The sequence below is a fragment of the Lissotriton vulgaris genome, chromosome 12 (assembly GCF_964263255.1).
Source record: "Lissotriton vulgaris chromosome 12, aLisVul1.2, whole genome shotgun sequence".
In the NCBI taxonomy this organism is placed as follows: domain Eukaryota; kingdom Metazoa; phylum Chordata; class Amphibia; order Caudata; family Salamandridae; genus Lissotriton; species Lissotriton vulgaris.
Window position 1 is genome coordinate 655,063,582 of NC_141700.1, and position 14,574 is coordinate 655,078,155.

Sequence of the window (14,574 nt, forward strand, 5' to 3'; positions counted from 1 at the left end):
TAATATGCCCCCGGGTTTTTGCTTGCAGAAATCGGGAGGCGGGAGACTAGCACTGAAATCAGTAGTCACACGCCTGAATCAGGAGGATTGGCATGTCTGAATTCTCTACAGCTGGGGCCATAAACTACATCCGCAGGGTTAGGTGATAGCCTGGGACCAGCCTGGCATCTAAAATGGCTGCCGTGCACGACAAAATTGTGGCATTCGAAAAAAGGCAAGATGGCGCAGCCGCTGGAAGAGATGTATCAACATATATCAGCCTCCTCAGCCACCCTCAGGAAACATAGGGGATTAGGATACATCTCCCGCACCCCCTTATACCTAGTACTTTAATTAACGAAGCACAAAATGGCGAATTCCCGTTTCGCTACCAGTTTGCGGCCCAGTTCGCGGCCCGTGAAGCGCTTCTACCGTGAAAAATCATTTTTTTTTTTTTTTTCCCCACGGGACCCTGTAATAACCCCAACAACATTCCTAGGGGGTCAAGAGGGGGATACCTTGCCCCCTTTCATTAAATTCCCCCTTAGTTTTTCACCTTTTCTTCTCTCTCGATCCTACCGAGAGACAAGATGGCGGCCGCTCCGGACTGTCATGCAGCAAAAAAAAAAAAAAAGCTCACGCACAGCCGCTGGAAGAGATGTATCAACATATATCAGCCTCCTCAGCCACCCTCAGGAAACATAGGGGATTAGGATACGTCTCCCGCACCCACTTATAACTAGTAATTTAATTAACGAAGCACAAAATGGCGAATTCCCGTTTCGCTACCAGTTCGCGGCCGCGCTTCTACCGTGAAAAATCTTTTTTTTTTTATTTTCCCCACGGGACCCTTTAATAACCCCAACAACATTCCTAGGGGGTCAAGAGGGGGATACCTTGCCCCCTTTCATTAAATTCCCCTTCGTTTTCCACCTCTTCTTCTCTCTCGATCCTACCGAGAGACAAGATGGCGTCCGCTCCGGACTGTTTAGAATGTTGACAGACACCGGAGAGCCAATCAGCTTTCTGCGCGCAAAGTTCCGATAAGCGAAAAGTAAGCGGACCGGATCGCTGCCCGGAGCGCTGTTACAGATATATATCTTGGTTTGAACGTTAATTTCTCAAAAACTACTGGAGCACATATATTGAGACCTAGCAAAGGCACATCGGGCTAACAGTCCCTACAATTTTGCCAAGTTTCGTGCAAATCCATTCAGCCGTTCGAGCTAAAAGTGAGTCCAACCGCCCTATGGAAAACTCAATGCAAAAAACGCGTTTTGGGACCCCCCTTTTTTCTCAGCCCCCCCTTGACGAAACCCCACCAAATTTTCAGGGGCTGCTCAGAAACAAAATGTTCCATTTTCCTGAAAATTTCAGCCGATTCCGTCCACAAACGCCAAAGTTATTAGACATAGAATTTTCAAAAGTCCCATAGAGAAAAAATTCTAACTATATATACCTACTGGCGATAGCCAGTAGGTAATATATATATATATATATATATATATATATATATATATTCTCCTAAAGTACCCGTTTTTCTCAGGAACCACTCGGACACCCAGATTGCTGCAATTTATTTATTTAGAAAGTAAAAAACAACGCGTTTGGCGCGTGGTTTTTTACTTGCTAAATAAATGAATTGCAGCAATCTGGGTGTCCGAGTGGTTCCTGAGAAAAACGGGTACTTTAGGAGAGCATATGAAGAATTGCTGGTATTCTGGCTCGGACCACCTGCGACAGCCCTGTACTCCATAACCGAAAACTGAGGATTGAAAAAAAATTATATATCTATATTCTTCGTTCCAGTATATTCTTAAAAGCTAGCCACAAGATGGTTGCAATAAGTAAAGCCGGTGACCTCAAGAGCTCATATATCAAAACCAATTACAAAGATTATTGCCTGATATTGCCAGCCACCCAATGATTGCCAATGATCTATTCCAAGTTTAACTGATTGAGAGACTCGCCTTCTCTCAGGTGGTAAATTTTGTGAAAGAAAACTCAGTTTTTGCGACCAAACTGGTCTCAACACTGGCGGAGGAACTGCATCCGCCCTCATCCCCATCTGGCCACAAATTATAGAAAGGGAGCACTATGAGCACTTGAACATTTGACCCAAGGAACTTAGTCGTCCCCTACCTGTCTCGCAAACTTCTCATTGACAACATCAAATGGAGTATGAAGCCTGGATGTGATCTTGGATGCCAACTTTTCCACAGAAGATAATATTACAGTGTTTTACCACATTGCCAATTTTATTTATATCAATCTACAGGATTCATAACTCTGCATCTGCAAAGCTGGCGAAATATATTAGACTGTCAATGTAAGTAGATGTGGAGTGAAGAATAGCAAATTGATACTTTATACACTTGCTTTGACACTATAGTGTTAGCCTCTATTCTAGATTCAATCTTTTTATAAGTCAATATAAAAAAGTTGCTGTTTTGGCATACAACCCTGCTGCAAATTTATCTTCCATGTACCTAAAAACTTGTGTGACACGAAGATCTTCAGAAATCAAATCTATATCAACTCGCACCAGCACACTTTGATTATACCCTACCTGGTGAGCGCAGCGCCTTGGCGGAGGTCCAGGGATATCCACCTTAGACCAGGTATTCTTCTTGATATTGTAGATATACAGTTCATTATAGAGGAAAGTCTGCAATGGAGAATGAAAAGAATACTAGAATTATAATTTTCAAAATAACAAAACGAAAAAAAAAAAAAAGATCATGACCATAAGTGGAGACTTTGAATGAAAAGCAGCCCATACATGCAGGTTGAAATACATTCAGATGGCCTAGAAAAAGAACCCTTGATGTACAGGCACTTCCAACAGAGGATGAGCGCTTGTTCACTGTATTTCGTTTAAAGAAAAACAAAATGTCAAATATCACCAAGAAACTATACAAGATTACACAAAGGCCACTTTGCACAAAGAAGATGCCTTATTTAAAGTCAGCATTAAATGGATACAGAGAACAACATACTGCCTACATCACCGCTTGAAAAAATTACTATCAGAGGCAAACTGAAACTTGGGTACAGACAAGTCTGTTCCTCGGAAAGGCATGTAGTTGTAGGGCACGTCATTTGCATGACTTGTTCCAAAAATGCACAGTAATCTAAATCTCATCCTTGGGTTGAAGAAGTCTTTTTGCAACTTGAATAGATCACCTCACACTGATGTTTCCAAAACAGACAATGTTGCTTTGTTTTTTTTGCGTGGATGTGTTATTACTGTAGGAGCAGCTGCAGCACCATATTACCTTTATTGTACCACAACCTTCCTGTGGCACCTGTAACTTATCCACATGTGTAGACAACACCATTGTGTTTAGTATCTTGATATGTGTGCTACACTGGTTTGGCACTTTAGTGGAGAGGCAACACCATTTAAGCTGCTGCACCTTAGGGTTTCCATGTGTGGATAAAGTTTGGAGTGCAACTTGGAGTCTTGCTTGCTGTAGGGATGGGACCTGCACTTAGTACTGAAGTCGCTTTATGGTTGGTTCCAAATATCGGGCTATGAAGACACCTCTGGACTCCACAGAATTAGATAGTGATTGGGAGGGCTGCTGCTTTGTGCACTCCAAATCTCGAGGTCAGCCAACAGTTTCTGCGAAGAATAGGTTGCCATGCTAGAAAACATGTGAACCAAAGGTTTGCTCTGACCTAGTCATTACACAGTTAGTGCTATACACAAAATAGAAATGTATTTTAGGTTAGTCAAGAGTACTAGTAGTGAGAGACTACACAAGTCCTTTCAAAGGCCAAAAAGTAAAGGTGCTAGTGTTGAGATCCCTCTCAATAGAAAGCCCAGAAAAGCATTTCCCCACAGACTCTGGATTTCAGTTGAAGAGGCCAGAGGTGCTGACAAAGAGGAGGATTAGTCACACTGTCTACAGTTCAATGATTACAGCACGTGGCTTCAAGACAGCAATACCGGTCACATTTACTGCAATTTAAGTGGGGTGCATTTGCAAAATCAATGGCAAGCCTGCTCCAATGTATCTTGATGATTATAATGAAAAGCAGTCCATTTACTCACATTATTCGTTGTGTGTGCTTAAGAGTTCAAGTACAGTGTGTTGAATTTGATATTATTTTCAATTGCAATTTATTAGAACAGTAAGCATTATTTTGAATAGTAATCTTGAACATAAAGGTCAGGAAGACATCTAGTACATAGGAGGAACTGTAAAGTAAGCTGTTTGGTGTTTAAGAACAGCAAGGGTAAACAGGCATTTGAAATAGCATACTGAAAAGTATATACAATCACAACAGAAAAACAATCGTAGCGTATTTACATTTTGAGGCCCTTGCATGTGAAATTCTTAATCTGCGTGGCATTCCAATTTAAAACATACATGTTTTTAGCTTAGATTTAACGTCTTGTTGTGAAGAAGAGGTCCCAATGTTCAGTGCTACAGCATTAGAGTAGTTCAGTGGCTGTGTCTAAGAAGATGAAAAGATTGGAATCCGGATGGGCACACAGTGGTTTTGGTGCGAAAAGAATTGCAAATTAGCGGATCCTGAGTTGAGTCAGGGGACTTACTGATAAAGAGTCTCCATGTAGGTCTTTGAAGGTCAGCTTCATACGTTTGTAGAGAGTTCTGTTCAGGAGAAAACTAACCAACTTGATGTTGGTATGATGATTTGGGGAGGTTTGTGAGGGCAAATGAAAAGTACTCTAGTGGCAATGCTTAGAACTAGGTCAATGGGAAGGAAAGCATGATGAGGGGTACCCACTAATAGACTGTTAATAACCAGTTTGTTGATTAGTTCTCTTACATAGTGGAAAGGGATATAAAAGACGCATTCTGCATATATTTAAGATTTGATATCTATATGCAGTGGCATCTGAGGTAATTAATTAATTTTTGCACATTGAGTAAATGAAGAATACTCTTAGGACTATGGCCAATAATGCAAAAGTGAGTGTGTCCAGTAGGGAGCAGATGGAGCTAAGAGTGGAGGGAATTGTAGCAGCGGAACGAAAGAATAGAACTACGGATTTAGAAGAGTTCAGCAAAAGGGAGTGTAAAGCCACCCAGTGACGAATAGCAATAAAATAGTCTGATATCTGAGACTGTGTATGAGGAAAATCTAGATGTGGCCAGCATTGAGGCTGTAGAAGTACCTAGACAATGTAATGGAATCACAAAGTGAAGTGGTGAAGTTGAGGAGAGAAGGGGCCCCCTGTACAGAGGTTATGGGGACACAACTAGTAAAAGGATAGGTGGGCTCCGACGGATTGCCAGTCTACAGTGAAAGGTTGGCTTGGGAACATAGCAAACTAATAAACAAGAGAGTGGCGAATAAGGTAAGTGGGGTTGAAAACAGCTAAAAATACAGGAGAAGGAGGATGGCTGTGATGTGTGGCGACAATGTAGGTAGCTATGTGTGTTGGGCAAGGGGGTCCTCGGTTAATTCTTAAACTGTCAACCTTGAGCGAAAGGTTTGCTGAAGTGCAGTCTCTCTTCACCCGGATCAGTGGCCTCCTCTACTATTCCCAGAGTTATCGCCTTTTCCTCTCTACGTTCACATTCACAGAACAATTCCCTAAATACTCTTTGATCCTGCTCCCCAACTCCTGACGAATCTTGTGTGCATTTTTGGGCTCAAGCCACACTGCCTTTTTATCTTGTTTTCCTCTTATCTGATACTCTGCATTGCGTGCTTCTTCCTTCAGCCCCATACAAATGTGTTACACCATCAAACTTTAGCAGCGGTGCAGTAGGCTTGATTTTATTCAGCAGCTCTGCTATGTAGACATCACTATGTGATTTACATAGGTCTCTTTCCCCAGTGGCCAGTTTCTACATAACATGGATGATGTTTCCAATGGTAACTGACAAGTGTCACACCAGTTTTGTGTTGTTGCCCTTTACTACAATTACTAATTTGCAAATTTGTATCAGCAGGGCTGATTTTTGTGTCTTTAATAAGCATTATGAACTGAGGGAAGAATATTTCACCTCCAGAATGGTTAATTTGCAACCAAACTGCAGCGAGCAGACAGAGGCTGAAGATTTAATTGATTTAAAGGCGATGTTGATATTTTTATTATGTTTCCATTGGGAACTACCAAACCCCTTTATGTACCATACTTTACACACGTCCTAGTGACATATCTGGGTCTACCCCATTGTTTTGTAACCCCAGAGGCTAAAGAAACAGCATGTAAGAGAAAAATTCAAAAGTTGTCATAAGGGCAGAATCACAAGGAGAATGAGGATGGAGAAAGCTGGACAGAGGCACCAAAAAGCTGGTTATGAAAATAACCTTCTAAAAGACTTTTAGATGGAACTTCACTAAAAATATGTTAACACTCAACACTGAAAGAACCTACAATAATAGAAGAAAGATACAGAGAGAACGCCAAAGATTGTAGGCCCAAAAGTGAATGCAAAAAACAAAAAAAACTGTTTTGATAAAGACACAGACCACGAGGTTTGAAGAACAATTAAATCAACATAAAGTCTTTCTTCTGTGAACTTTAACAAAGGTAACCAAAACAAGCAATGGCAAAGCCAATCAGTCTCACCTACAAAATGACAGAGGTAATTGTTTGTTGTTGTTAATTTTTGTTAGAGATCAGAGTTGGATTGGTACCTAATAAGAAAAGAAAATGTGCAAAAGAAAGTTTTTTTGTGGTTTTTTAGGTTTTGCCTCGCCAAAAAGATGCGCTCTGCGCATCTTTTTTGCGCAGCAAAAACCTAATGAGAACTGTAGTGTGGCTTTGGGTCGGCCCTCGTCATTCATTGGCTGGCTCCATAAATGGAGCCTAGCCATTGGATGAGGGGCCTGTCCGTCAATGCCGGACCAGACACGGGGGCGTTCCCGAGATTCTTTGGCTTTTGCCGACGTCACGCGACGTCAGCCGAAAGCCGGGAATGCCCCCGAATCCGGTCCGGCATTGAAGGCACCCGGAAGAAGTCCAGGTGAGTGCTTGCTTTAATTTCCCGCTGTTCCCACCCCCTCTCCTGCTCGCAGCGTCTCCCGTCCCCGTTCCCGCCCCCCTCCCGCTGGTGACCGTGCTTTCCTGTTGTCTCAGCCAGGCCCGCTCCCCGCAGACTCCCCTCCCCCTGGTCTCCGTTGTTCCCACCCCCTCTCCTGCTCGCAGCGTCTCCCGTCCCCGTTCCCGCCCCCCTCCCGCTGGTGACCGTGCTTTCCTGTTGTCTCAGCCAGGCCCGCTCCCCGCAGACTCCCCTCCCCCTGGTCTCTCCCTCTCGGCGCTTCTCGCTCTGCGCGCTCCTCTGCCCTGTAACCTCCCACCTCCCTGCACTCTCACTCCCAGCTCGCCTCCATCCAGTCTCCCTCCTCCCTCTACCCTCCCGTCCCCAGCCCGCCTGCCTGAGCTAGAGACGGGCCGCCGCGCTGCCCGCGGCGACCCGGAAGTGACCGGCCGGCCGGCCAATCCTCGCGCGGCCGGCCGGAAGTGCCCACCCCCCGCAGCCCGGGGGAAGAAGGAAGTATGGCGGCGCCCGCGGGGCTCCCGTGGCCTGGAAGGAGCCCCGGGAGATGCGGAGGACGTTGCCGGTCTCCCATGCCAAAGAGGGAGACCGGAGAAGTGCCAGCGAGATTGCCGCCGTCGATGTTGCCGGTCTCCCATGCCGAAAAGGGAGACCGGAGAAGTGCCGCCGTCCCAAGGTGCAGGTGAGTTGATCTGCTTGCACAGGAGGAGCCCCGGGGAAAGAGAACGTCCCTCCTCGGCCCCGGAGAGTCACGAGGAGCGGGAGCTCTCGTCCAGCAGCCGCCGGACCCGGTGATATTTGACTTCATATTGCATTCTTATAATTCAGAGTTACTTGCCATTCTGAGATTGCTTGAGGCTCTGTAGGCTTTTAGATAGTGCTTGAAGATAGAGACGTTGTAAGAACCGGTACAACTGTCTAAAGGAAATAGTCTTGTATGCCCTATATATTTCCTTGCAGACAATTTTACTAATCCTTAAGTTTAGGACTCCAGAAAACAGACTCTTTGCCAATTAATTTGAAGTTTTGCATGTCGATTAAGAGTTCCATCCACCTTAATTGAGGAAATACGAGTGTTCCCGTCTTCGTTTTGCATACTTTATTCATCAATTTATACCTGAGGAGTTGATTTACTTGTGCTGGGTGCCTGGCTCTTATCAGGATCAGCCAGGCTTTACTGAAGAAAGCAGGTGTCACGAGATTCCCTCTTTCAAATAGACTTGGATGGTGTTTTACCTTTCAAACTGTTTGTTACTCCTTTACTTTGGATCCATCCAGTGTGAATGGACTGACTTGTAGCCGCCACAATAGGTTTCGCCTACAAGGCAGCGCTTTCACTCTCTGTTGCAAGATGTATTGCTAACTTACAGTGAGCTTGTACCCTGCCTTTCGCTTACCATGGGCCGACTTATTCTCTCTCTTATTTGCTTACTTCCTACTAGCATGTGCGCGCTTTCCTGCTCTTTTTAAGTTTGTTTATCCCATGGAGCAGGTCCTTACACTGCTCGCTATTTCAGCGCTACTTTTTTTTTCTTTTTGTTTTAGCACTCCAGGAGAGTGCATGTTATCTGTCTCACTAAACCTCATCTCTCCCCCTCTGTGCGCTGCTCTCTCACCTCTGTGGTTCTACCCTGCCCCTCCATCATGTGCTCACCCTTGTGTGTTCCCGCTCCCTCATTGCTTTCTTGCCTGCTTACTTTTCTTACCGATGCCATCCGTGCTTCATGTTGCTCTCCTTTCCATTTAGTTTCTCCTCGGCCTGTACCATCCACGTTGCTTAACCCTCAGCAGCACCATCTGTGTGGTTTGAGTCCCTCACTGCGTGCGCACCCCCATGCCCCGGTGTCCTCCCTTCCCACTTTCGCCCGTTGCTTCTTTGCTTTCTCGTTGCTTACCCCCACCACTTTCCAAACAATATTTGATTGGCTGATAAAATGAAAGGGAAAAAAGCATCTGTCTCATTACGTAGATGCATGCACGCACGTAAAAAAAGACTCAGTGGTCTTTTTTAGGGCTCGACCTCTGACAATGCGCAAGCATTGCAGATGTCGAGACATATTATGGCTTATCCAGAGCTTAACTAAACGGGCGATTAGATGCTGTGCCCATGAAAAAGCGCGTGCGATTTGATGCTGTGCCCGTGAAAAAGCGCGTGCACAGCATCAAAGCCACCAGCCTCCCTCCACAAGCTTACCCCAGTGTGTGCTCTGGCATTTCTCCTCCCCTAATTATTCACTGCCCACGGCCGGCCGGCACATCAAAGGCTGCTGCTCCGCGTGCGTCTCGTCACCCTTACTCTCCCCTATTCTTCCCTTCTTGCCTCTCCCCGCCCCCCCCCCCGCCCCACCACGGCAATGCCGAGGGCTTGTCTGCCTTCTCCCAGACTCGTTTACTTAACGTTCCCTGGCCTGCACACTAAACTTTCCCTAGCTCTGATGCCTGGGACTTCATTCCGCTTTTTTTACAATGCATTTACCAATGCTTGTTTTTTTAATTTGCGGCCTTGCATTTCTATCTACCCCTCCTTCCTCTCTCCCTCCCTCCCTCCCTCCCTCTCGCTCAGCGCCGAGGCCGAGCCCCTGGCACAGCTTTGAGACAGAGGCCCTCGGCCACAGGGAGAGTCGATTTACACAGGCAGTAATGCAGTCTCTAGACTCTGCAGCCTGGGCCTACATACAAACAGGCAACCATGGACACGAAGAAACAACATAGCAAAAATATATCAATCTAACCATGGAGACTTTATGGCCACCATTTGCAAGGCTCCAGGCAAATACCAGATCAGGCCTCTTTTGCTGTTAAACGATTGACAGTTATTACCCAAATCAATTAACTCTTGTTTTGTAGATTACGAAAGCCTTGGCTGCCCCTGCCAGAGCACAATTCCCATACAGAGCAACAACGCCTATGCTCATTTGATCTCTCATTCAGTGAGGTTTTTCTTCGCAGTCTCAAACGTAACTTTGCCATACATGCAGACGCATTCTTGTTAACTTACCCTTATTTGGATGATGTCCGCTTTTCAGTGATTTTCGCCATCCTACAAAGCACCATGCTTCTAAAGACTTCAATATGGGTAACCATTTTTGCAAACCTGCAACACCTTCCTAAAGAGGTTTAGTCCTCATTGAATGTATGTGATGAAATCAACCTCATTCGCGAGGCAACAAAAAGGTTGACATTAATACACAGGTCCCGTGATGCAAATTGAAGAAGAAAAAAAAAACAGCCCTTCGTCCCATTCACTCCAGACATCTCCATTCGCACCTCTGCATTATCTTCCTAGAGAACAACCACCAGAGACGAGTTGTTCCCAAATAAAACACAGTGACTGCTACTTGAGGCCCTGAAATTAGAAGTGTGCACAATGCAGTTTCCGGGATCGGACATTAGCACAACTGATTTAAATATGCCTCAAGTTGTAACACGTAGAACAAAGATGGAAATTAAAGCCAGTTCACAAGAGAAGCAACATTCCAGTTTTCACTCCACAGCCATCACACAGCTCCACCGATGCACCCACCGCACAGCTCCACCGATGCACCCACCGCACAGCTCCACTGATGCACCCACCACACAGCTCCACCGAGGCACCCACCACACAGCTCCACCGATGCTCCAACTAAGCTCCACCAATGCACCCTCCACACAGCTCCCCCAATGCACCCACTAAGCTCCACCGATGCACCCACCACACAGCTTCACTGATGCACCCACCACAGAGCTCCACCGAGGCACCCACCACACAGCTCCACCGAGGCACCCACCACACAGCTCTACCATGCCCCCACCACACAGCTCCACTGATGCACCCACCACACAGCTCCACAAATGCACCCACCACAAAGCTCCACTGATGCACCCACCACACAGCTCCACCGACACAGCTCCACCGATGCACCAACCACAGAGCTCCACCGATGCACCAACCACACAGCTCCACTGAGGCACCCACCACACAGCTCCACTGATGCACCCACCACCCAGCTCCACCGATGCACCCACCACACAGCTCCACCGACACAGCTCCACCGATGCACCCACCACACAACTCCACCGATGCAGCCACCACACAGCTTCACCGATGCACCCCCCACACAGCTCCACCGATGCAGCCACCACACAGCTCCACCGACACATCTCCACCGATGCACCCACCACACAGCTCCACCGATGCAACCACCACACAGCTCCACCGACACAGCTCCACCGATGCACCCACCACCCAGCTCCACCAATGCACCCACCACCCAGCTCCACCGATGCACCCACCACTCAGCTCCACCGACACAGCTCCACCGATGCACCCACCACACAGCTCCACCGATGCACCCACCACACAGCTCCACCGATGCACCCACCGCACAGCTCCACCGATGCAGCCACCACACAGCTCCACCGATGCAGCCACCACACAGCTCCACCGACACAGCTCCACCGATGCACCCACCACCCAGCTCCACCGATGCACCCACCACACAGCTCCACCGAGGCACCCACCACACAGCTCCACCGAGGCACCCACCACACAGCTCTACCATGCCCCCACCACACAGCTCTACAATGCCCCCACCACACAGCTCCACAGATGCACCCACCACACAGCTCCACTGATGCACCCACCACACAGCTCCACCGACACAGCACCACCGATGCACCCACCACACAGCTCCACTGAGGCACCCACCACACAGCTCCACCGAGGCACCCACCACACAGCCCTACAGATGCACCCACCACAGAGCTCCACCGATGCACCCACCACACAGCTCCACCGATGCACCCACCACCCAGCTCCACCGATGCAGCCACCACACAGCTCCACCGACACAGCTCCACCGATGCACCCACCACACAGCTTCACCGATGCAACCACCACACAGCTCCACCGATGCAGCCACCACACAGCTCCACCGACACAGCTCCACCGATGCTCCCACCACCCAGCTCCACCGATGCACCCACCACACAGCTCCACCGATGCAGCCACCACACAGCTCCACCGACACAGCTCCACCGATGCACCCACCACCCAGCTCCACCGATGCACCCACCACACAGCTCCACCGACACAGTTCCACCGATGCACCCACCACACAGCTCCACCGATGCACCCACCACACAGCTCCACCGATGCACCCACCACACAGCTCCACCGATGCACCCACCACACAGCTCCACCGATGCACCCACCACACAGCTCCACCGACACAGCTCCACCGATGCACCCACCACTCAGCTCCACCGATGCACCCACTGCTTGTGCCTCCGTGTGCCCCTGTTGCCTGCTTGTGCTGTGTGGGTGTGTGTGGAGGGCTCTGTGTAGCTGTGTGTGTGGGAAGCTTTGTGTGGCTGTGTGTGTGGGAAGCTTTGTGTGGCTGTGTGTGTGGGGGGCTGTGTGGGTGTGTGTGGGGGGGCTCTGTATGGGTGTGTGTGGGGGGGGGCTCTGTGTGTGTTTGTGTGTGTCATTTGCGAGAGATAAAGCTAGTGGCATTGTAAATGGCAATGCCATTTATTTATGTTAAAAAAACAAATAAATATAATGTCAAGAGCAATGCCAATAGCTCTAACTTTAACAAAGGCAAAACCATTGCATTGTAAATGCTTGTTTTGTTTTTTAAAGCGGGTCGGTGAGGGGAAAGGAAGCAACATGGGGTGGGTGACCGTGATGCACCACGGTGTGGCAAGGTGGTGGCAGAGTGCTAAACAATTGGCGGGGTGGATGTTGAAGCATCATGGGAGGGGGCGAGAAAGCAATGGAGGAGAGGGCTGAAAGGGAAAGGGTGGGAGAGAAAGCAACAAGGGGTTGAGGAAAAGCAACGTGATCGAAGTCATGAAGATGGATGAAAACCAACTGGCTAAAGCTCAACACAGACAAGACGAAAGTAGTAATCTTCGGCAAGGACACCTCGCTCTGGAAGTCCACATGGTGGCCTGCCAAACACACCCACTCCGCTCCTAGCAACCGATGCAAAGAACTCCAGAATAGTAATCAACAGCCAACTCTTCGACCCGTCAAGTAAATACAGTCTTCAGTTTCTGCTTCCACATACTCAAAATGCTCAAGAAGATCTTCAAATGGTTAATAAGCCACAATCGCAGAACTGTCATTAAAGCCTTCATTACCAGCAAGCTGGACTACAGCAATGCGCGCTATGTTGGAATCAACGCTCAGCTGAACACAAGATTCCAGAACATTAGAAAACTTTGCTGCCAGGTTCACCCTCAACCTTTAACCCCTCCCCCCAGTCACTTCACCCCACACCTCAAAGATCTCACTGGTTCCCAATTCACAAACAAGCACTCTTCAAACTCCTCAAGCACACATACACAGCCTTACACAACACTAAAGTTGTACCTCAATCACCACATTAAATTCACAAGCCTACCAGATACTTCCTTCAACCAGACAGCTATGCGTGCACACACACACACACACACACACACACATCACACATATGCAGAACCAGATTTGGTGTTTGAGCCTTCTCCAACCACACTACTAAAGCCTGGAACGGCCTGCCCCTGCACATCATGACCTCCCGCTCAGTTCTTTAATTCCACACAACACTAAAGACCTAGATCTTCACGAAAACCGAACCCCGGCTCAGCCCATAGAGCTCCTGCTTCAGTCCCAGGACACCCTTCCGGGGGAGTTGTGGACTATACAAATACATATAACATAACCCATAGGGCGCAGGTGGGGGCTATATAATGGGGAGGAGCATACGGGCAAGTGCAAGAGGGAGAAGGGCAGGCAGAAGCAGCCGGGCAACAGAGAGCAACGCCAAGTACGTGGGGAGACGTACACGAGGAAGACAGCTCAAAAACACATACTCTAATGGAGTGTTTCACACGAAGGAAAAAAGTAATGCTTGAAAAGCAAACAGTGGAAGCAGCAATGCCAGGGAATCGAAGAAAGTGGTTGTAAAGAAACAATGCTCCAATGCGAGGGACAAGTACAAGATTGACAAGCTGGGACACGAATAATGAGGCAATTGAGAGTGACAGGAAAAGCCAAGTGGTAAGCACTAGGCGGGCTACAAGCCAAATATGACTCACAACAGACAAGCATTCGCTGTCTAGTAGACTCTACCTAAAAATAGAGAAAATAAATCAGGCAATGATTGTGCCAGTTCTCTTTTTAGATACACCCCATTAAACTCTTGAAGTTGAGCAGGTATACTCTCCAAATTAGTAAGTACATGCCCAGGTCCAAATCATTTAAGACTGAGTCTTGACCATCAAGTACACAGACACGTACCAGCATCCTTAACGCATGACTTGTTCTCAAGGATTGGTATATATATATATATATATCTATATCTATATATATATATACATATATATATATATTACAGACCATATATAGTTAGGAATTAGCATTTACAAAACCTTATTTTACTCACACAAAACCATTGAATTTCGCATATATAGTTAGTTGCACTAACTATATATAGCGCAACCGCAATCCACTGATGATCATGTCACATATTACATCATTCATGACATGGTCAGTAACATCACTGATGACATCTCAAATGACATCACTGATGACATCACTGATGACAACATCCAGTGACTGTATGTTTCTGTAAAGTTAAAA

The 14,574-nt window shown here is 47.3% G+C and overlaps 1 protein-coding gene across 1 annotated transcript in view; it reads right to left on the minus strand.

The window, feature by feature from the left end:
* LOC147677946 (kelch domain-containing protein 4-like) overlaps window positions 1–14,574 on the minus strand; it is a 214,904-nt gene that overhangs the window by 129,867 nt on the left and 70,463 nt on the right. Inside the window, exon 4 of the mRNA XM_086946543.1 lies at window positions 2,549–2,647. Coding sequence (XP_086802669.1) covers window positions 2,549–2,647 — 99 coding nt within the window. The remainder of the gene's footprint in view (window positions 1–2,548; window positions 2,648–14,574) is intronic.